Source organism: Capra hircus, chromosome 11 (assembly GCF_001704415.2).
Source record: "Capra hircus breed San Clemente chromosome 11, ASM170441v1, whole genome shotgun sequence".
In the NCBI taxonomy this organism is placed as follows: Eukaryota; Metazoa; Chordata; class Mammalia; order Artiodactyla; family Bovidae; genus Capra; species Capra hircus.
Window position 1 is genome coordinate 14,183,964 of NC_030818.1, and position 25,145 is coordinate 14,209,108.

The following is a 25,145-nucleotide window of genomic DNA, read 5'->3' on the forward strand; positions in this document are numbered from 1 at the left end:
CTGGCTTGGAGAATTTTGAGCATTACTTTGCTAGCGTGTGACATGAGTGCAATTTGTGGTAGTTTGAGCACTCTTTGGCATTGCCTTTCTTTGGGATTGGAATGAAAACACCTTTTCCAGTCCTGTGGCCTCTGCTGAGTTTCCCGAATTTGCTGGCATATTGAGTGCAGCACTTTCACAGCATCACCTTTTAGGATTCGAAAGAGGTCAACTGGAATTCCATCACCTCCACTAGCTTTGTTCATTGTGATACTTCCTAAGGCCCACTTGACTTTGCATTCCAGAATGTCTGGCTCTAGGTGACTGATCACACCATTGTGGTTATCTGGGTCATGAAGAACTTTTTTGTATAGTTCTGTATATTCTTGCCACCTCATCTTAATATCTTCTGCTTCTGTTAGGTCCATACCATTTCTGTCCTTTATTGTGCCCATCTTTGCATGAAATGTCCCCTTGATATCTCTAATTTTCTTGAAGAGATCTCTGGTCATTCCCATTCTACTGTTTTCCTCTATTTCTTTGCACTCATCACTGAGGAAGGCTTTCTTATCTCTCCTTGCTATTCTTTGGAACTCTACATTCAGATGGGTATATCTTTCCTTTTCTCCTTTGCCTTTAGTTTCTTTTCTTTTCTCAGCTATTTGTAAGGCCTCCTCAGACAATCATTTTGCCTTCTTGCATTTCTTTTCCTTCGGGATGGTCTTGATCTCTGCCTCTTGTACAATGTCACAAACCTCCATCCATAGTTCTTCAGGCACTCTATCAGATCTAATCCCTTTAATCTATTTGTCACGTCCACTGTATAATAAGGTTATGCCTGAATGGTCTAGTGGTTTTCCCTGCTTTCTTCAATTTAAGTCTGAATTTTTCAGTAAAGAGTTCGTGATCTGAGTCACAGTCAGCTCCGGGTCTTGTTTTGCTGACTGTATAGAATGTCTCCATCTTTGGCTGCAAAGAATATAATCAATCTGATTTTGGTATTGACCATCTGGTGATGTTCACATGTAGAGTTTTCTCTCGTGCTGTTGGAAGAGGGTGTTTGCTATGACCAGTGCGTTCACTTGGCAAAACTCTGTTAGCCTTTGCCCTGCTTCATTTTGTAGTAAGGCCAAATTTGCCTGTTACTCCAGGTATTTCTTGACTTCCTACTTTTGCATTCCAGTCCCCTATGATGAAAAGGACACTTTTTAGTTGTTAGTTCTAGAAGGTCTTGTAGCTCTTCATAGAACTGTTCAACTTCAACTTCTTCACCATTGCTTGTTGGGGCATAGACTTGGATTACTGTCATATTGAATGGTTTGCCTTGGAAACAAACAGAGACATTCTGTCATTTTAAGATTGTATCCAAGAACTGCATTTCGGGCTCTTTTGTTGACTATGATGGCTAGTCCTTTTCTTCTAAGGGATTCTTCACAATAGTAGATATAATGGTCATCTGAATTAAATTCACTCATTCCAGTCCATTTTAGTTCACTGATTCCTAAAATGTCGATGCTCACTCTCGCCATCTCCTGTTTGACCACTTCCAATATATCTTGATTCATAGACGTAACATTCCAGGTTCCTATGCAATATTGTTCCTTACAGCATCGGACTTTTGTTTCCCATCACCAGTCACATCCACAACTGGGCTTTTTTTTCATTTTGGCTCCATATCTTAATTCTTTCTGGAGTTACTTCTCCACTCTTCTCCAGTAGCATATTGGGCACATACCAATGTGGGGAGTTCATCTTTCAGTGTCCTATCTTTTTACCTTTTCATACTGTTCATGGGGTTCTCAAGGCAAGAATACTGAAGTGGTTTCCCATTCTCTTCTCCAGTGGGCCACGTTTTGTCAGAACTCTCCACCATGACCGGTCCGTCTTGGATGGCCTTGTAGGGCATGGATCATAGTTTCATTGAGTTAGACAGGGTTGTTGTCCATGTGATCAGTTTGATTAGTTTTCTGTGATATTGGTCTTCATTCTGACTGCCCTCTAATCGATAAGGATAAGAGACTTATGGAAGCTTCCTGATGGGAGAGACTGACTGTGGGGGAAACTGGGTCTCATTCTGATGGGCAGGGCCATGCTCAGTAAATCTTTAATCCAATTTTCTATTAATGGGTGGGGCTCTGTTCCCTACCTGTTGTTTGACCTGAGACCAAACTATGGTGGAGGTAATGAAGATAATGGTGACCTCCTTCAAAAGGTCCCGTGCAAGCACTGCCACACTCAGTGCCCCTGACACTGCTGCAGGCCACCCCTGACCCACACCTCTGCTGGAGATTGCTGGACACTCACGGGCAAGGCTGGGTCAGTCTCTTGTGGGGTCACTGCTCCTTTCTTCTGGGTCCTGGTGCACACAAGGTTTTGTTTGAGCCCTCCAAGTGTCTCTGGTGGATATGGGGTTTGATTCTAAATGCGATTTCACCCTTCCTACCATCTTTCTGGGGCTTCTCCTTTGCCCTTGGACGTGGGGTATCTTTTTTTGGTGGGATCCAACATTCTCCTGCCCATGGTTGCTCAGCCACAAGTTTTAATTTTGGGGCTCTTGCAGGAGAAGATGAGTGCATGTCTTTCTACCCCACTATCTTGGATAAACTCCTCAAAGACTGGACAGCGGTCCCTCAAATGTCCTCCTTGCTAGATAAGACTGGCTTATTTCCTCATGGTGGCATTTAACTTATTTCTTTATTCTCTATATTTCCTACAAATTGGCATAAATCACTTCCCTGTGTGGTTATGGTACCAGTTTAATAACCATACAATTAGGTACATTTATTTATTTATTTGTTCTCAATGTTGAGGAACTTCATGTGGATTTTTAATTAAGTTATGAAGTTTCATGATTTAAAGGACAAAGCTATCTTAAAAGAAGATTTCTTCCCACCATCCCGTTCTCTTTACTCTAAACCCTAGAGATACTCTTTTTAAAAAATAGTTTCTTTTTTTAATCAATCCAATATTTCCTCTTCCACTTTTAAATACACACAAAGAGTGTCCTATTTCTACACAAAAAGCAGCATGGTGTATACACCATGCACACTTTATTTTTACTTAACCATGTGTTCTAGAGGTGTCTCCACATGAAAAAGAGACATTCTTTGCTTTCATTTTGCTTTGGTTATTCTTCTGAGGCTTCAGAATATTCCATTGTGTGCAATACCAGTATTCATACAACCAATGCTCTGGCTATCCGTGTGTTCAAATGTTCGCTCTGACTGCTGTGTGGAGGAGGGGCTACTGAAGGCCAGGACTTGAAGTAGGAAGGTTAATTTAAAGGTCACTGTGGCAGTCCAGGCAAGAGGCCATCCTTGTTCAGACCAGGATGAAGTTAGTGTGGTCATGGAGAACTGAGCTCAGTTGACACATGTTTTAGGACTAGAGGGAGCTGTTCTAAGCTGATGGAGAGAAGATGCGTGATGTAAAGAGAAGGACTAAAGATAATCTCTGCCTTTTTTCCTTTGAGCAAGAATAATGCACAAACAGTTGAACCCTTACTTTATTAAAAAAAAAAAAACTTTAGTTCCTCTTGCAGATAATGAAAATTATTCAAGGATCATTGTTTTCTACTATTTTAGATAGGTGGTCAAGAAAGTCTCAATGGAGAGATGTGAACTGACAGAGACCTAAATAAAAGGAAGGACACGTTCCCCAAGTATATAGGGGTTGAGCATTTCAGACAGAGGGTGTAGTCTATAGAGCAGCTCTGGGCCAGGACAAACCTGACCATTTCAGGTCCAGCAGGAAGGCCACTGAGGCTACAGGACAGTGAACAAGATGGATGGAGATAGGAAACGAAGTCAGGCCAGGATCAAGAACATTTGGGTTTCACAGGCAGTGGTAAGGAATTTGTATTTTATCTTGAGAGTAACAGAAATGCATTGGAGGATTTTGAGATGGGGAATGCCATAGTGTTTTTAAAAGATCTCTCTGGCTTCTGTACAGAGAAAAGACCAGTGCGGAGATGGTTGTGGTAGGGGAAGGGGAATAGAATCCTTGAGTGTTTATTATAACAGGATGGGGAGAAGTGATGGTGATATAGCCTGTAGAAAGAGGCATTAACTAGGGTGTTAACTAGGGTGTGGGTTAGAAGCAGTCAGGTTTACTTACCCAGGCTAAACCGTATGTCTGTGTACCACTCAGCAGGGTATTCAGCACAGTAAACCAGATAGTAGCCTTGGAGGAGTCCATTTCCCATGCAGAAGACAAAGCCTCTGAAAAGGAATACAACTGGAAACGGCCTCCCTCTAGTGAGCAGTGAATAAACAAATGTCCTGGGGTATACGGGGGAGAAAGGTCAGGATCCATTGTTAAAAAGATATCAAGCAATGAGATGAAACAACAGACAATCACATTAAACCCATTTTTAAAAACCATTTCCCTTAAATGTATGCAATGAGAGACATTACTATTAATATCTAGTTCTATGTGTGTTAGTAGCTCAGATGTGTCCAACTTTTTGTGATCCCATAGACTGTAGCCCACGAGGCTCCTCAGTCCATGGATTTCTCCAGGCAAGAATACTGGAGTGGTTGTCATTCCCTTCTCCAAGTGATCTTCCCAACCATGGATGGAACCCAGGTATTCCACATTGCAGGCAGATTCTTTACCATGTAAGCCACCAGGACTTGTAATAGCTGGTTCTAGAGCAATCATCTATGCTATGATTTGTCTTGTTTCATTAAAATTCATAGTAGCCATCATTACAACAGCTTTGAAAGGCAAATTTCATCTTTATAAATTAATAAATTCAATCCTGTAAACCCAGAACTGGAAATCATCTTGTATAGATCTAGAAGTGAAATCCAGATTGTATTGGAGGAGGATAGAGCCAGGCTTATCCCATGCAGCAGTGCAATGGAATTTTTATAGCAGCCATACAATCATACGGCTTTCCATATGTCTCTCTAGTATTATTTAACTCCTGGTATTATAGCATTCCCCAGAAAGTGGGCTGCAGATCCTCTAGAGAAAAATAAATAAGAGATTCCTCTAAATGCTAGGAACTGTGAATATAGGGGAATCCAGGAGGACATTAAAAAATAAAAATAACTTCAAAATAAAAATTTGCCCAAGATATAATGCTAAATACCAAACATCAAACTACATCATGCTTTTTATTTTTCTCCCTTGATGGTGCAATATAACCATCATACAGTTTATAAACCTATATTAATAGATTAATGAATTACTATCAAATATACACCCATAAAGTCATTAACCAAGTCAAGAAATGGAACATGGCCAACACCCAGAAGCCTCCTATAGGTCCTTCCTGTTAACAGTACCACCATCACACAAGAGGTAACCACCACCCTGATTCCTGTAATAATCATGTCTTTTGCTTCTTTACAATTTTGCCTCATTTGCATGCACCCCTAAAATATACTTTGCTCACATTTAATTCCATATGAAAGGAAACACATCATTACGTTTCTAAGACTGAAGCATGTCATTGTGTGTAGCTATAGTTAATTAATTTTCATTGTTGTATATTATTGTCATGTGTGAGAATATATCACATGTATTTATCTATTTTACTTTGATGCATATGTGGGTTGCTTTCATAGTGTTTTATGTATTCAAAGATTATTTTCCCATTATTTTAATGATTTTTCACTTTATGTTTAAACCTTTGGAATTTATTTTGTTGCAAGAAGTTAGATAAGAATCAAATGCAATTTTTTCCTCTAATGCTAGTAAATATACTAAATATCTCTTTCCCACTGACACACGTTGCCATTGGTTGGGTCACGCATTGCCATTGTTGTTCAGTTGCTAAATTGTGTCTGACTCTTTCTGACACTATAGACTGCAGCACGCCAGGCTCGCCTGTCCTTCACTATCTCCCAGAGTTTGCAAAACTCATGTCCATTCTGTCTGATGATACCATCCAACCATCTCATCCTCTGTTACCCCCGTCTCCTCACGCCCTCCATCTTTCCTAGCATCAAGGTCTTTTCCAGTGAGTCAATTCTTCGCATCAAGTGGCCAAAGTACTGGAGCTTCAGCTTCAGCATTAGTCCTTCCAATGAATATTCAGGGTTGATTTCCTTTAGGATTGACTGGTTTGATCTCCTTCTTGTCCAAGAGTCTTTCAGGAACTCTTCTCCAGCACAACAGTTCAAAAGCATCAATTCTTTATTGCTCAGCTTTCTTTATGATCCAACACGCACATCTGAACATGACTACTGGAAAAACCATAGCTTTGACTATTATGGACTTTTATCAGCAAGGTGATATCTCTTCTTTTTATTATGCTGTCAAGGTTTGTCATAGCTTTTCTTCCAAGGAACAAGCATCTTTTAATTTCATGGCTGCAGTCACTGTTTGCTGTGATTTTGGAGCCTAAGAAAATATATTCTGCCACTGTTCCCATTTTTCCCCATCTATCTGATATGAAGTGATGTCCCATCACTGGGGAAATAGTGGCTGACTTTATTTTTTGGGGCTCCAACATCACTGCAGGTGGTGATTGCAGCCATGAAATTAAAAGACGCTTACTCCTTGGAAGGAAAGTTATGACCAACCTAGACAGCATATTAAAAAGCAGAGACATTACTTTGCCAACAAAGGTCCATCTAGTCAAAGCTATGGTTTTTCCAGTAGTCATGTATGAGACTGTGAGAGTTGGATTATAAAGAAAGCTGAGCACCAAAGAATTGATGCTTTTGAACTGTGGTGTTGGAGAAGACTCTTGAGAGTCCCTTGGACTGCGAGGAGATCCAACCAGTCCATCCTAAAGGAAATCAGTCCTGAATATTCATTGGAAGGACTGATGCTGAAGCTGAAACTCCAACACTTTGGCCACCTGATGCGAAGAGCTGACTCACTGGAAAAGACCCTGATGCTGGGAAAGATTGAGGGCAGGAGGAGAAGGCGACGACAGAAGATGAGATGGTGGGATGGCATCACGAACTCAATGGACATGAGTTTGAGTGAACTCTGGGAGTTGGTGATGGACAGGGTGGCCTAGCGTGCTACAGTCCACGGGGTCACAAAGAGTCAGACACTACTGAGCAACTGAACTGAACTGAACTGAACTGATGGGACTGGATGCCATGATCTTAGTTTTCTGAATGCTGAGTTTTAAGTCAGCTTTTTCACTCTCCTCTTCTACCTTCATCAACAGGCTCTTTAGTTCCTCTTCACTTTCTGCCATTAGGGTAATATCATCTGCATGTCTGAAGTTACTGATATTTCTCCTGGTAATCTTGATTCCAACTTGTGATTCATCTAGCCTGGCATTTCACATGATGTACTCTACATAGAAGTTTAATAAACAGGGTGACAGTATACAGACTTGACATACTCCTTTCCCAATTTGGAACCAGTCCATTGTTCCATGTCTGGTTCTAACTGTTGCTTCTTGACCTGCATACAGGTTTCTCAGGAGGCAGTCAGGTGGTCTGGTGTCCCCATCTCTTGAAGAATTTTCCATAGTTTGTTGTGATCCACATAGTCAAAGGCTTTAGTGTAGTCAATAAAGCAGAAATAGATGTTTTCTGTAATTCTCTTGATTTTTCTATGACCCCACAGATGTTGGCAATTTGATCTCTGGTTCCTCTGCCTTTTCTAAATCCAGCTTGAACATCTGGAAGTTCTCAGTTCACATACTGCTGAAGCCTGGCTTGAAGAATTTTGAGCATTATTTTGCTAGCATGTGAGATGAGTGCAATTGTGCGGTAGTTTGAACATTCTTTGGCATTGCCTTTCTTTGAGATTGGAATGAAAACCAACCTCTTCCAGTCCTGTGGCCACTTCTGAGTTTTCCAAATTTGTTGGCATATTGAGTGCATCACTTAAAGAGAATCATCCTTTAGGCTTTGAAATAGCTCAGCTGGAATTTCATCACCTCCAGTAGCTTTGTTTGTAGTGATGCTTCCTAAGGCCCACTTGACTTCACATTCCAGGATGTCTGGCTCTAAGTGAGTGACCACAATGTCATGGTTATTTGGGTCATTAAGACCTTTTTTGTACTATTCTTCTGTGTATTCTTACCACTTTTTCTTAATATCTTCTGCATCTTTAGGTCCATACCATTTCTTCCCTGTATTGAGCCCATCTTTGCATGAAATATTCCCTTTGTCTCTAATTTTCTTGAAGGGATCTTTAGTCTTTCCGATTCTATTGTTTTGCTCTGTTTATTTGCTTTGTTCACTTAAGAAGGCTTTCTTATCTCTCCTTGCTGTTTTCTGGAACACTGCATCCAGTTGGGTATATCTTTCCCTTTCTCCTTTGCCTTTCACTTCTCTTCTTTTCTCAGGTATTTGTAAGCCTTCGTCAGACTACAGTTTTGCCTTCTTGCATTTCTTTTTCTTTGAGATGATTTTGGTCACCACCTCCTGTACAATGTTAATTTTTTTCCTAATGCTAGTAAATATACTAAATATCTCTTTCTCACAGACACACACTGTCATTGGTACTATACACGAATTTATCATACACATTGGTCCCTCTTCTAGACTCATGTTTCTGTTCTATTGATTTATCTATAGTCAGTACTACACTTTTAATAATTGTACTTTTAAAATTTGTCTTGGACTTCCCTGGTGGTTTTGTGGTTAAGAATCCACCTGCCAATGCAGGGAAAAGTGAAAGTCAAAGTGTTAGTTCCTCAGTCAAGTCCAACTCTTTGTGATCCCATGGACAGTATGGACAGTAGCCCACCAGGCTCCTCTGTCCATGGAATTCTCCAGGCAAGAATACTGGAGTGGGTAGCCATTCCCTTCTCCAGCAGATCTTCCCAACCCAAGGATGGAACCTGGGTCTTCTGCATTGCAGGCAGATTCTTTACCATCTGAGGCACCAGGAAAGCCCACCAATGCAGGGGACACAGGTTCAATCCTTGGTCTGAGAAGATCCCACACGTGCCAAAGAGCAACTAAGCCTGTGTGCCACAGTTACTAAAGCCCACACACCTAGGGCCCATGCTCCATGACAAGAGAAGCCACCACAATGAGAAGGCCACACACCACAATGAAGAGTAGCCCTTGCTGGCCACAACTAGAGAAAGCTTATCTGCAGCAGCAAAGACCCAGTGCAGCCACAAATAAATAAATAAATATTTTTTTAAATAAAATATATTTTAATACTGGCTGGGGCTATTCTTATACCATTACTCTTCCTAAGGATTTTCAAGATGCCCTTCATTGTTTATTCTCCATGTGAACTTTAAAACCAACTTGTTAAACGCACACTCCCAAATGTTAGAAATACCGTTGACCTTTGAACAATGGGGGTGGGAACTGCCTGGGTCAACTCAAATTTTTTTCACTAGTAAATCCTGCAGTACTACACTATGTAAGGTTGGTTGAATTCATGGATGCAGTACCTCAGATAAGGAGGAATGGCATATACTGGGGAACCGTGGACATGGAGGACTGCCTATGAGTTATGCATGGATTTTCAATTGCTTGGAGGATCAGTGCCCCTAACAGCCACACTGTTCAAGAGCTCTGGGTACCAACCAAGGCTTGCAGCAACACAGGGAGCATTTAAGTAAGAAAAAGATTGAATCTCAGGAAGGATAACAAGCTTTGTGGTATTTTTAACTGACCTTAATCCCATCTTCCCCTTTCCAGCTCTGCACAGCCTTGAAAAGTAACAGCATCCATCCCTGGGTTTGGAGACAGCAAAACAGGGCTTGAGGTCTTTCAAAGCCTCATTTCCAAAGAGAAGTCATTATCTTACTTGTTTGGTGGTTCCCTGGTGAAGAATCCACTTAAAAGACTTATCTTTAGTCCCCCTCCCTCAGACTTACCCAGTGCTAAAAGTTTCTGGATTTGGGGAGTGTTTTTTAAAATATTTTAGCACCACAGTGGCCTGAGGCAGTAGATAACAGGTGGGACAATATTAGACTAATCAAAAAGCTTAAAAGGAAAGACTGAGAAATGAGACGCCCATAGAAGCTTTGATAATATCATACATTATCATGCATATGCTTAAAAGAAGACTTGGGGTTTCCTTGATGGTTCAGTGGTTGAGAATCCAACTGCCAATGCAGAGGAAACTGGTTTGATCCCTGATTAGGGAAGATTCTACATGCCACATGGCAATGAAGCCCACAACTGCTGAGCCCATGCTCTGCAACAAGAGAAGCCACTGCAAGCAACCCTTGCTCACTGCAACTCGAGAGGGCCCACGTGCAGCAGTGAAGACCCAGCACAGCCACAGATAAATAAATAAATATCTTTTAAAAGACCTGAAAATTTCCTAAGCTCTCACTTCTGATTGACTTTGAGGTCTGAGCAAGTGCTAAGTGAAGCCAAAGCAGAATTGTAAACTACATGGGTGGTTGTTAGAGGACTTCTCTAAGATGCACACAGAGGACCTTGGCAAAGACTGGGAGACTTTGGTTTCAGGTGTTTTAGGAAATCTCTGATCATTAACTAGTCACTAAGAAAACCAAGTAGTGACTTCAGCCACATCAACGAAGACAAAGGCGTCAAAGAATAAGTTCAGAAAAGCTACCAGGCAAACAGTAACAACAAAAAACCTTAGGAGGCAGAGAGAATCTGATTTCCAGAGTAGTTACATAGTATTATAGTTTTCAACAATAAACGATGGAACATTCAAAGAAACAAGAAACTATGAGCCATTCATAGGGGAAAATGCAACCAACTAACATTGTCTCTGAGAAGAGCAGACACTGGATTTACTAGGCAAAAATTTTAAATTAATTATTTTAAATATGTTCAAGGAGCTAAAAGAAACCATGTCTAAAGACTTAAATGAATTTATAAGAATGAGAGACTATCAAATAGAGAATACCAATAGAGATAGATGTTATAAAATGGAACCAAATAAAAATCTGAACTTGAAAAGTATAACAACTGAAATGAAAAATTCACTAGAGGGACTTAGCAGTAGACTTGAGCAGGCAGAAGAAAGAATCAATGAAGTTGAAGACAGTTTAATTGAATTATTCCAGTTTGAGGAACAGAGAAAAATAAACAGAGATTCAGAAATCTGTAGGACACAGAGAGAATAATGACAAAGGGGCAGAAAGAATATTTGAAGAAGTAATGTCCAAAAACTTTTGAATTTGATGACAAACACCAATCAACACATACAAGAAGTTCAGTGAATGCCACTGAACAGGTATCAAAATTTATGTGTATCACGGTTAAACTGATGAAAGCCAAAGATAAAGAGAAAATCGTGAAAACAGCAATAGAGAAGAAACTCATCACATTCAATAGAATAATCATGAAGGCAAGCAGGCAATGGAAAGACATATTCAGTAGTCTGACAAAAAAAAAAAAAAAAAACAACTGTCAATTTTTTACCAGGGAAAATGATCCTTCAAAAGCCAAGAAGGGAAAAAAATAGATGTACTGGACTTCATCAAAACCATAATGATATGTGTATGTATAGTGGTTCTAAAGGCTAAAGAAAGGCTATTTAAAAAAAAAAAGTTGTTGGCCTCCCAGTGTGGCACTGTAAGTGCCATCAGTACTCCCAAAACAGGCCCAAAGGCAAAGTCCTTGCCTTTTGAAAACCCAGGACATAGCGCATGCAGCCATTTTCCAAGTTAAACCATGTATCCACTCTTTTAAACCATGTATGCCCCCTTCTGAACTTTCTAAGAATCTGAACGGAAAGTCAAAACTCAATCACACTTCATCCAAAGGAGTATATATTACTCAGGACAGGCTCACTACTATAATAAACAACTCCCAAGAGGTTCCATATATTAAAAGCTCATTCTTCACAATGCTTTGCTTCATAATCACTGAAGATCCAGGCTCTTTCAGGGCATCTTCTTCCTCTGGCCAGCAGACAAAAACAGCATGGAGGATTGTGTAAAGGTTTTCTTAAGGGCCAGACTGCAGACTAGAAGTAGCACATATTACTCCCACTTTCATTCCTTTGGCGCCACCCAACTGCAACAGTGACTGGTAAATGCAACCTAGCTGCACAGGCAAAAAGCTCTGGAAAGCCAGGAGTCCTAGAGAATAAATCAAATCATTCTGATTGGAAAAACTTTGCTCTTGGAAAGCTGGGAACAGTCTAAAATGAGAGTTTCAGTACAGAAAGTGGTAAGCACAATGAAGAGGGGAGGAGAGAACACCCAGGAGGCTGAGCATTAGTGCTATGGAGGTTTGCAGGGGAGTTATACCTTCAGATCCCAGCATGACCTGAGACTCAGTTTCCCTGGGGTTTGGAACCTTTTCACTTTAATTCCCTCCTACACTTTTTATTGTAAATTTTCATTCCTCTGTGTTTGTTCTGAATCAAAGTCTGATAAGCACTATGTAAATATAAAGTTTTCTATCACTGCTAAGTAAATATTCATTTGGGGGGATGCTTATTGGAAAGGGTTAACTGAAATTCCACATCCAAATTAAACTAAAGAAAAAAACTTTAAAATTATACATCTTGCATAGACCATCTCATATTTGACTAAGTCTTCTTCAAACATAAATGCTATTGCTGAGATTATCAAGCCTATTGAAGACTTTTCACTTATGAAATTTTAGATTTCATTGTCAATCAAAATGAATTCAAATTCTATATATAAAATACAAGGCTTCCATGTATATATTTACTTGTTATGTATAGTAATAACTCCATCCTCAACTCCATCTCCCCCTTTTTCCACTACCCCATTTTCCTGCTTTCTTTTACAGGAAAACTCCTCAAAAGAGTTGTCTACACTTGCCATGTCTATGTCTGTTCCTCCTTTTGTCTTTCCTCTCCCCAACAGAAACTGATCTTGGTGAGACCTCCAGAGACCTCCATATTTTCAATTCTAAGAGCCAATTTTCAGCTCTCTTATTTGACAAGTTGATCACTCCATCCTTCTGTAAACACTGTCTTCGTTCAGCTTCCAGCACACCACTTTCTCTTGATTCTTCTCCTGCCTCACTGACTTCTCTTCATTTTCTTTTGCTGGTTTCTCTTCATTCCCTTGACTTTTAATTCGTGGAGTGCCCCAGGGCTAAGGACTCTTTCTGTCTTTATTTATAGCCCTGTAGATATGATCACATCTAGACTCATACCGGTTATTAATATTATCATCTATAATATGACAATTCCCAAATACATGCCTCCAGGCAGGATGTCTGCAGTCCTTGAACTCAGATTCATATAGCCAACTCCCTACTAGACATTCAGTTGAAAAGATTTCACAAATTTAATACACCCAAACCCCTGATTCCCCACTCATCCCCAAACCTGCATACCCCTGAACCTGCCCCATCTCAGTTCATTCTTCCACTTGCTTGGACTGAAGACATTGAATCATCATTGACTTCTTCCCCTTCTCTCTCTCTTTTTCTCTCTCATAATCCACATAGAACCTATTAGCAAATTCTACTAGCTCTACCCCAAAATATTTCCAGAATTTGGCCACGTCTCATCAGTGCTCTCAGAAAACTGTGTAGTACTAAATACATACAATGGAAAATAGGAAAGGTCTCAAAACCCCTACTTTAAAATCCTAGAAAAAAAGAGCATGATAAATCCAAAGGAAGGTAATAATAAAGATAAGAGCAAAAAATCAATAAAATTCAAAATATTAAAACAGCAATAAAACAAATTCTTTGAAAATATGAGTAAAATTTACCTTTAAAGAGACTAATAAAGAAAAAAGAGAAAACATAATCAGGAAAGAAACAGAACCTGCAAACATCAAAAGGATATTAATGAAATACTATGAATAATTATGTGAAAGTGAAAGTTCCTCAGTCTTGTCTGACTCTTTACAACCCCATGGACTATACAGTCCTTGGAATTCTCCAGGCCAGAATACTGGAGAGGGCAGCCTTTCCTTTCTCCAGGGGATCTTCCCAACCCAAGGATTGAACCCAGGTCTTCCACATTGCAGGCTGATTCTTCACCAGCTGAGCACAGGGGAAGCCCAAGAATACTGGATTGGGTAGCCTATTCCTTCTCCAACCGATCTTCCTGACCCAGGAATCAAACCAGGGTCTCCTGCATTGCAGGCAGATTCTTTACCAACTGAGCTATCAGGGAAGCCATGATACATGCATAAATTTGACAGTTTAGATGAAATGGATTAAATCCCTGAAAGATACAAGCTATCTAAACTTGCCCTAATGAAATAGACCATTTGACTAGCCCTATAGCTATTAAGGAAATTTAATTCATAACTTTAAAACTCCTCAAAAAAAACCCTCCAGGCCCAGAAAGTTTCACAAGAGAATTCTACCAAACATTTAAAAATAATTTAATGCTAATTCTGCTCAATCTTCTCACTTTATAAGGCTAATGTTACTCTACCACAAAAACCAGACAAACACAGTACAAAGAAAAAAGTATTACGAGCTACTAAAACCCATGATTACAGACACGAAAATTTTTAACAAACTATTAAGGAATAGAACTCAACAATGTATAAAAATAATTATACAACATGATCAAGCAAGTAAGATTTATCCCAGGGATGCAAGACTGGTTCAATATTCAAAATCAACCAATGCAATTCAACTTTTTAACAGAAAAATAAAAGGAATATTATGATCATGTCAATCATTGTAAAAAAAGTTGATGAAATTCAACCCTCACTAATGATAAAAACACTGAGAAATAGGAATAAAGAGAAACTTGCTGAACTTGATAAAGTCCATCTACAGCTAACATTGTACTTAATGATCAATGACTAAATGTTTTCCCTCTGAGATCATAAAGAAGACAAAATGTCTTATCTCTCTACTCCCATTTAACAAAGTGCTGGAAATTCTAATCAGAGCAATAAGGCAAGAAAAAAGTTAAAAGCATACAGATCAGAAGGGAAGAAATAAAATTGTTCATGTTTGAAAATGACACGATTGTCTCTATCAGTTTGGTTCAGTTCAGTCACTCAGTCGTGTCCAACTCTTTGCAACCCCATGAACCGCAGCACGCCAGGCCTCCCTGTCCATCACCAACTCCCGGAGTTCACTCAGACTCACGTCCATCAACTGTCTCTATAGAACATCTCAAAGAACTATCCATAAAAGTAAAAATTCATAAACTGGACTTCACCAAAAAGTTTTGGTTTTCATAAGACCCTGTTAAGAGAATGAAAAGATAAATTACACAATTGGGGGAAATATCTGCAAACCACATATTTTACAAAGAACTAGAATTTAGAATACATAAAGAACTCTCTCTTAACTCTCTCTTTGGTACCAACTTTTAAAGGAAGTCACATCAAAAAAATTTAGAGATATATATTTTCAACTACCACAATGATCTTGGCAACTTAACTCCTCTGAAGCTCAGTTTCCCATTTATAAAAGGATAATAACAACCAAACTCAGAAAGTTGTTGAAAGAATTAAACAGTATGATTAATGTAACTGGCACTTATTAGAATTTAACAGTTAAGTGTTTCTTTCCAAACCAAGGAAATATATCATTAGAGTGTCTCTGTATAAAGCCAAGGGCCAGCCTAAGACAATGTGAAAATGATCTTTGAGCCCTAGTCTTTGTTTGCTCATAATATATCCCCTGTGGGTCCCTCTCCTGCTGCTTCCCTCTTTCTCCTCCCCCATTCTCAGGATTCCAGACATGCATGACACAGACATACGTGGCCATATCCCAAAAGATTTATTTTTCCTGCAAATCCCCCAGTCTCAAATCTTTTCTTTCCAGTTCTTTTATTGAAACCTCCCATTTTTTTGTCCCACTTTCTCAGGGTGCTCTACTTCCTATTAACTTCTAAGTGACACCTAAAACCTATGGGCAATAATCTCTCAGAAGTGGGAGTTAGCATCTGTTATGAGAATATTTGTAACCGATTCTAGGTGACTAGGAAAAAGACCCAAGTATCCTTCTCAAAAACTCTTATACCAAAATAGAAGATGAAATATCAGTATTATCCCTGAAAGAAAGTTGAGCCTGTCCCTCATTCATGCTTTTCATAAATACTTTAACAAATAGTAATCAGATGCCACTCACCCTACCTAACATCAGCTCCAGTGTGAAAATGAGAATTGCAATTATGGAGAAGAGAGGTCATTTCACAACCTGAGACACTTGGGGAAAGGAGAATTCTAGATAGAGATTTTCCTTGTGGAGGTTCCCTATGGTATTGGGTATCCCTAGAGGACATGAAGGCCCTGACTGAGTGAAAGGAGAAATAGTGAAGCAAGAATCCTAAAGTAGATGTGGAAGGACAGAGAAAGCATTTTTCTCAAGGTCTTAATGATTGCCTTGCAAGTAGTAACAAAAATCATCTCACAGGTGGCTTTCTCTGGCTCATCCCCTCTTTAGTTCAGTTCAGTCGCTCAGTCGTATCCAACTGTTTGCGACCCCATGAACTGCAGCACGCCAGGCCTCCCTGTCCGTCACAAACTCCAGGAGTTCACTCAGATTCACGTCCATCGAGTCAGTGATGCCATCCAGCCATTTCATCCTCTGTCGTCCCCTTCTCCTCCTGCCCCCAATCCCTCCCAGCATCAAAGTCTTTTCCAATGAGTCAACTCTTCGCATGAGGTGGCCAAAGTACTGGAGTTTCAGCTTTAGCATCATTCCTTCCAAAGAAATCCCAGGGCTGATCTCCTTCAGAATGGACTGGTTATCTCCTTGCAGTCCAAGGGACTCTCAAGAGTCTTCTCCAACACCACAGTTCAAGAGCATCAATTCTTCAGCGCTCAGCCTTCTTCACAGTCCAACTCTCACATCCATACATGACTACTGAACCTTAGTCGTCAAAGTAATGTCTCTACTTTTGAATATGTTATCTAGGTTGGTCATAACTTTTCTTCCAAGGAGTAAGCGTCTTTTAATTTCATGGCTGCAGTCACCATCTGCAGTGGCAGATAAAGAGTAGTCAGTGACTCAAGATTTCCTGTTATCTTTCCTTGGAATTTTTGAAAATTGCTTGGAATTCTTTACCTAGCTCTCTGGAGATACACTGCCTTAAACCAAAGAAAATACTTGAATGATAGGATTTCAGACATATTTCAAGGCTGCAGAAAGAATTATTGGGGCAGATGTGTTTTTGATACCAATCAAATTGTGTTTACGTAGGCTTATTCTGTTAATGCACCCTGATGTCCTGAGAAGAAGGTATTTATTCTGAGTGTGTGTGTGTATGTGTGTGTGTGTGTGTGTGTGTTACTATTGTTAGGCCAGTGAAGAATACGAAGCTTACAGAGGTGTGGTAGTTTTCCTAAGGCCACACAGTTACAAAGGGACAGCAGAAATGAGATTTAAAAGAAGGTCTTCTGCTTCAAAACAACTCGCTCATTTCTAATTGGAAAGGAAAATTAAGATCAAAATATCCAATTGGAAAAAAATTCCACATGCCCTTCAAAAGAATCCATGTTTGGTTTTTCAGTCATTTTAGTCCAAGGATCTTGTTGCGTCTCTGGTAGTCATTCGTTGGCGTCTGTCACCCAACATTCATTCTTCCTCCTTAGGTAACTACCCTGGTTCTCCACCAGGGACCCACTTCCTTCCCATCTTACTCTGTGAAAAGGTTCATTCTCAGCCAATCAGAACAAGGATAACCCTACTACACTGGCTTTATCAGAGACGGGCATATAAACTCCAATAAGGTTTGGCTTATGATTTTTCTAAAACTCTTCTTTTCCACATGCCCTGGATCTGAGAGGATGTGCTTAGTCGCTCAGTCATGTCCAACTCTTTGTGACCCCATGGAGGATATACACTCTTAGATGCTGCAGTTGTCTTGTTACCACCAAATGACAGCCTTCCTGAAAACAGAGCCAGTAAAAGAAGTAGAACCAACAGCTGCAGAGAGAAACCAGATCTTCATGGTATCTTTGGAACCACTAAATCAATCTGGACCTGAAGTTAGAATTTTCCAGTCATGAAAGGTAATTAATTCAGATTTTACTTAAATCTACTTGAATTTTCTGTCACTTGAAACTGAAAGAGTACTGATTAATACAACACCACACTGTTCTCTTGTAAAATGAGCATCGAACTTTTCCATATTTAAAGCCAGAATTGGTGAAGGTTTTGAGTTGCATTTGATCATAAAATAGAGTTTCCCCAAAGTTATTTTCTTGGAGCAGAACTCACCAAGAGGCCTTTCCTTGTAGGAGCCTTTCTGAACGCCAAAGAGCATTAGGCCAACCAGTCCTCTGAGCCCTTGGCCTACTTCCCCAAGTGCTTCCCAAGAAATGATGAACAGTCACTTGTCTATAGACTCAGATGCTACCTATTAATGTGAGTAATGGTTTTGGACATCTTAGAGAGTGGGAAGTACAGGTCAAATGCAAAAGTGACTAAATTCAGAATGAGTCTGTGGTGCATGCCATCCAAGCTTATGTTTAATTATGGACCTTGAGTTGTGGTTTGAATGCTGGCCCCCAAAATATGTTTATGCCGTACTCCCCAGAATTTGTGACTATTACTTCATTATAGCAAAAGCGTGAATATTCTTACATGGCAAACGATGAGATTAAATTAAGGATCTTGAGAAGATGAAGCTATCCTGGATAATCTGAATAGACGCTAAATGCTGTCACACGTATCCTTACACAAGAAAGGAGCAGAAGAGAGGAAAGATACACAGAGAAAAAGGCAATGGGAAGATAGAACATAGATAAGCCAAGAAATGTAGGCAACTGCTGAAGCTTAACGAGCCAAGGAAGGATCTCCCTTTAGAGATTCCACAGGGAACCCAGCTGATGCCTTCTGGCCTCCAAAAGGACAAGAGAGAAAAATTTCAGACTTCTGGCCTCCAGAATGATGACAGAAAAAATTTCTGTTGTTTTAAGCCATCCAGTTTGTGGTAATTTATTATAGCAACTACAGGGAACTAGTCACCTTGTTAGATGACTAATTTCAGTTCAGACATCCTATAAGGGAACTGCCAGCAAAGAACCACATACAACTAATATTTATACAGCGCTGACTATGCTCCAGGTACTGTTCTAAGTACTTTGCACATATTAATTCATTTAATCTTTACAGCAACACTAGGAGATAGGTAATATTGTAATCATCCTCTGTGCAGATGAAGAAACTAAGGCACAGTGAGATTAAATTAGCCCCAATTGGTACAGCTATGAAATATCACAGTTGAGATCCAAGTCCAGAGGGAACTATTTTCAGAGTTTATGTTCTTGAGCACTTTGCTCTATTGCATTCACTGTACGAAAAAATGCCAGTTTCACGGGGATTTGTCTACATTGGAGGCTCTCACCTTTGGTTGCATATTCAAATCACCCAATGCTAAAGGTGAAGAGGCACATTGAAGATAAATAACTCAGGATCAAGGGCATAGGATTGGGAGCCTCAGCAGCACTTAAGAATCGCCCCAGATGACTCCAACGTGTAGCCAGGGTTAAAAACCACTGACTTCATACCTCCAATGGCAAATTTAACAAACTTTTGGCAGTGACCAGATGTTTGGTTTCTCCAAATGTACACATAGAGAAATTAGAGTATTTTTTAAGGGCCTCAATTCAATAAAACTACTTTTTTCCCCCTGCAGTAGAATGGTTGATCATTTTTCATAAGGGTTGTACCATGGGAAAAATTCCAGAACAGATAGATTCCATTGTCAACCTCTTGCAAATGTCATCTGGTGTGAATTATCTGGTGGTCATGATCCAATAGATATATTAAAATTATGAAAAATGTTGAGATGACCAGCTCATGAAGACCTAAAACATAGTATACCGTTTTTAAGTTTCCTATTTATATTGTCTGTTAATATTTTTGTCCTGGGTAGTATTGAGAGAACTTGGAATTGCTCATTCATTCAATTTTCCTCGTTCTTTCTGCCTCTACATCAAAACAGAAGTTCAGTCTGAATAGCCAATTAATTACCAAAGTTTTAAGAAACTGAGGATTCTTCTGAGTGATGGAATGAGTAATCATCATTGAGGTACAACCTCCTACAAGAGACAGGCTACAGACCACTGACCCTATTCATTTATTTGTTTGTTTGTTCCTAAGATCAAGATCTTAGTGTACTAATAGACCCAGATGGATCTCTTGACCTGAGTAACTAATCAATTAATTTGAATAACTAGTTTATCTCTTCTTTTTAAGTTGACAGGTTTGGTGTGTGTTTTGGCATTGTGTAAACACACCTGCTCAGCCACTCATGATAAATGACCATGACCAAAATAACAAATTGTAAATTGTGACGTTGGGTGGTTTTCACCTTGAAGTACAAAGTTCAGCAAGCTTACCAAGTTAAGCTAAGGACAAGACATGTTCACTGTTGGACACAAATACATCATTTCTCTAAGCTACAACTTTGTATCCTATATTTCTCGTTGTTTGCAAAAACAAAACTGTGGTTTTCTAATTCTAGTTGTTTGACTTTACACTGTAGCCCAGTTTTATAGGGATTCTGATGTCATTCCGAATGGTCCAGCAATAGAGCCCATCACCACCAGCCAGAATGAAAAGATACATGGGACACTGGGTAGAGTACTCAACAAGGCCTTGGATCAGAGGAGAGAATTAATTAGCTCTTGCACTAGCACTCTTCTAGAAGTACCTAGAAAATCAGATCAAGATCTGAAAGGGCCGAATTACTTCAAAGGAACTTAACTGCACCCCAGAACAAAGCTCAAGAATATTTATAGGAATACAAAAATATGCAATAGCCAGCAAGGTACAATGTGCCGAGCTGTACTTAGTTGCTCAGTCATGACTCTTTCTGACTCCGGGCACCAAGCTCCTCTGTCCAGATTACGAGGCATGCAAAGAAGCAGGAAAACACAGATGTTAGAATTACCAGACAATGACATTAAAACCGCTATTATAATTGTATTTCATATGTATGTAAAATTAAGTAAAGACATAGAAAATAGCAAAAAAGGCCAAAATCGAACTTCTAGACATGGAAACTGCAATGTCTGAGATTGGAAACAGGATTAACAATACATAAGATATCACAGAATAAAAGACTGTACACTTGAAGAAATAGCAACAGAAACTATCCAAAAGAAACACACCGAAAAAAAAATCTTAAAAAATGATAAAAGCATCAGTGATCTGTAAGACAGTTTCATAAAAGAGGAAAAAGATCAGGGAAAAGACAGGTTTCTTTTTGGAAATGATGTAAGCAAGATAACAGTGGAGCAACATATTTACAGTACTGAAAGTAAATAGCTGCAATCTAGAATGTTATATCTAGAATTATATACCTTCAGAAATAAAGGAGATGTAAAGACATTTTCAGATATTCAAAATATGAAAAAAAAACTGTCCTAAAAAGTTAAATTCTTCAGGCAAAAGAAAAAATAAGATAGAAATATAGATCAACATTCAAAAGTAAAGAACATCAGAAATGGCAAATACGTGATTTTATCATTTAAATCCCTTTAAAAGATAATTGACTGTTTAAACAAAAATAAGAGCAATATGTTGAAGATTCTTATGGCATGTGTGGGAGTAAAACAAATACAACAGCATAAAGGTCAACAGGGGAGAAATGGAAGTATATTATTTCATATTCCTATACATGAAGTAGTGTAATATCACTTGAAAGTAAATGGTGATATAAAATGGAATAAAATAACACTCAATTCAAAAGATGGAAGATAGAGGGAAAATATGAACGAATAACAGAGAGACAAATAGAAACAAATATCAATATGATGGATTTCAACCAAACTACAAAAATCTCTGCTTTTAATTGGAAGGACTGATGCTGAAGTTGAAGCTCCAATACTTTGGCCAACTGATATGAAGAGCCGACTCATTAGAAAATTCCTGATGCTGGGAAAGACTGAAGGCAGGAGGAGAAGGGGATGACAGAGGACAAGATGGTTGGATGACATCACCAACTCACTGGATATGAGTTTGAGCAAGCTCCAGGAGATGGTAAAGGACAGGGAAGCCTGGTGTGCTGCAGTCCATGGGGTCACAAAGAGTCAGACACAGTTGAACGACTGAGCAATAGAACAACAATTTTAAACACAACTCCATTTTAAGGAATCTTCAATACCCTAACTCAAAGGGTCAAAATGAAAGATGACAATTTTAGAAGTTAGTGATGTCATAGTGGCTTATTGGGGGAGATCACATAGTGGTGACTTTCCCCTCAAAGCAATGCTTATTTGTAGAAAGATCTTTCCTTTTAATTTATCATTTTATCAAAGCATAGTTGATTTAGAGTGTTGTGTTAATTTCTGCTGTACCACAAAATGACTCAGTTATACACATATATATTCTTTTTTATATTCTTTTCCATTATGGTTTATCACAAGATATTGCTTATATTAATAGTTTCTTGTGCTATACAGTAGGACCTTGTGTTTATCCATTCTTGTAGAAATGTCTTGATCTCTATTGGCATTTAACTATATAGCTAGCAAGGTAACTTAAAATCTCATGATGTCAGTATTATTCCTTCTATTCGGTATAGTTCTGCTGCTGCTGCTAAGTCGCTTCAGTCGTGTCCGACTCTGTGTGACGCCGTAGACGGCAGCCCACCAGGCTCCCCCGTCCCTGGGATTCTCCAGGCAAGAACACTGGAGTGGGCTGCCATTTCCTTCTCCAATGCATGAAAGTGAAAAGTGAAAGTGAAGTAGCTCAGTCGTGTCTGACTCTCAGTGACCCCATGGACTGCAGCCTTCCAGGTTCCTCCGTCCATGGGATTTTCCAGGCAAGAGTACTGGAGTGGGGTGCCATTGCCTTCTCTGATTACTTATTAGGTATAGTGAGAGTTATACCATTAAACACTTTGAAAATATTACATACAAATCTATAAACCAAAATTATCAGCTATTCATATCACTTTAATTAATATATTAATTCATAAGTGTTGATAGGGATTTCTCAGAGCATATTCATTTTGCACTATTTCTTCACTAAATGACCTTTTACATTATACTTATTTTCATCAGACACAGATCCAAGACACAGATTTGAAGTATACATAATATTCAATCATATTAGTTACAATCAGCCCTTAATAGTACAGCATTTAAGTAACTTCCAGTATTCTACAGTTGTGAACCATAACACCATAATTTTATGTAAATTGTTTCTTTCTTTTGGACTATTTCCCTTGAGTATCCTCCCCAAGTGAAATTTCTGGGGGAAGAAAGTGAACAGCTATTCAGCTACTGTTAAACATCGCCTCACAGAAAGTCTAAACAATTGTCAGTGACACAAAACCACACATACACACAGTTTTTTCATAGGTCTACTTATAGTTTTTTTAATCTTCATTGAGATATAATTAATAATCAACTGCACATATTTAGAGCATGCAGTTTGATAAATTTTAAAACAGTCATGACATCAAAATAATGAACATATCATCTCCACCAAAATTTTGTTCATCCTCCTCGTAATCTCACCCTTCTGTCTCTCCCTTTGTCCCCAGGAAATCACTGATGTCCTTCATGTTCCGTAGATGAGTTTGGATTTCACAGAGTTGTATACAAATGGAGTCATAAAGCATGCACTCTCTTTTTGCTTGGCTTCTTTACCCAGAATAATTATTCTGAGCTTCATCCTTGTAGCTCACATCAATAGTTCATTCATTTTTATGATGGAGTACTATTCGATTATTTGGCTATACCAGTTTGTTTACTCATTTACTTTTTGATGGACGTTTGGGTGGTTTCCAGTTTTTGGCTACTACAAATAAAGCTGCTAGAAACATTTGTATACAAGTCTTTGTGTCAACATATGCTTCTGTGTTGCTTGGAAAAAGAGCTAGTAATGGAATGGGCAGGTCACATGGTATGTTTATATTTAACTGTTTAAGAGACTTCAAAATGTTTTCCAAAGAGATTGCCATTTCACATTCCTATCAACAATGTATAAGTGTTCTAGTCTTCCACATCCTCAGCAGCACTTGGTACATTTAGTCTTTTTAATGTAGCCATTCTAATGGAAACATACTGGTATCCCATTGTAGTTTGATTAGCATTTCCCTAATGACTAATGTCATGTGACATCACATGTGATGTGAGATGTGAGATTGTATGTGTATGTGTATGTGTATGTATGTGAGAGTTGGACTATAAAGAAAGCTGAGCACTGAAGAATTGATGCTTTTGAACTGTGGTGTCAGAGAAGACTCTTGAGAGTCCCTTGGACTGCAAGGAGATCCAACCAGTCCATCCTAAAGGAAATCAGTCCTAAATATTCATTGGAAGGACTGATGCTGAAGCTGAAACTCCAATATTTTGGCCACCTGATGCAAAGAACTGAATCACTGGAAAAGACCCTGATGCTGGGAAAGATTGAAGGCAGGAGGAAAAGGGGATGACAGAGGACAAGATGGGTGGATGGCATCACCAACTCAAAGGACATGAGTCTGAGTAAACTCCGGCAGCTAGCGATGGACAGGGAGGCCTGGTGTGCTGCAGTCCATGGGGTTGCAAAGAATCAGACACGACTGAGTGACTGAACTGAAATGAACTGAATGACTAATGATGTTGAGCATCTTTCCCTGTTTGTATTTGCCGTTCATATGTTTTCTTTAGCAGAGTATTTGTTCATATCATGAGGTGCGGGAGCAATTTCATTAGAGAAAGAAAAGTATTTTTAACAATTGGTACTGGAACAATCGGCTATCCATATGCAAAAGAAAGAACTTTGATTCATATTTCTAACCCTATATAAAAATTAACTCAAAATAGGTCATAGACAAAAATGTAGAACCTGAAGCAATAAATCTTTTATGAGAAAATCTATGTGACCTTAGACTAGATAAAGGTTTCTTAGATCTAATTGCATGAAAAGAAATAGAAAAACTGGACTTCATCAAAATTAAAAACCTCTGTTTTTCAAAAGATACAGTTAAGAGAATGAAAAAAGAAAAGTCATGCAGACCAGGAGAAACTAATTTCAAAGCACATATTTGGTAAAGAACTTGTATCTAGAATATATAAGAATTTTCAAAATTCAATAACAAGAAAACAAAGGACCTAACACACTAGGATTTAGATTTGTTTATCAGATAGGGAACTTTTAGTAAGTAAAGAACATTCACTGGGAGACTGAAGTGAGACCAAGCAGTGCTGTTGACAGAGGACAGATAGAGGCAGGAGCAAGAAACAAAGAATGCACACAGAAAAGGATTTGGGATTTTTCACTGTCAAATAGGAAAACTGTCAAAAGCAAATGACCTTACTTTCTTCACAGTAACTTTTAGGATCAGCCTTGACAACATGAAGTAATTATAACGGGAGAATCTTGAAAAGAGTCCAGAACTGATTTAAGGCTTGGATAGTAGGATCAGATATT

General features: G+C 39.0%; 1 protein-coding gene across 4 annotated transcripts in view; it reads right to left on the reverse strand.

Annotated features, from left to right (window-relative positions):
• Positions 1-25,145, reverse strand: part of SRD5A2 (steroid 5 alpha-reductase 2) — a 49,538-nt gene that overhangs the window by 17,729 nt on the left and 6,664 nt on the right. For all 4 annotated transcript variants that reach the window (XM_018055086.1, XM_018055083.1, XM_018055084.1 and 1 more), the window contains exon 2: positions 4,096-4,259. In XM_018055086.1, coding sequence (XP_017910575.1) covers positions 4,096-4,259 — 164 coding nt within the window. The remainder of the gene's footprint in view (positions 1-4,095; positions 4,260-25,145) is intronic.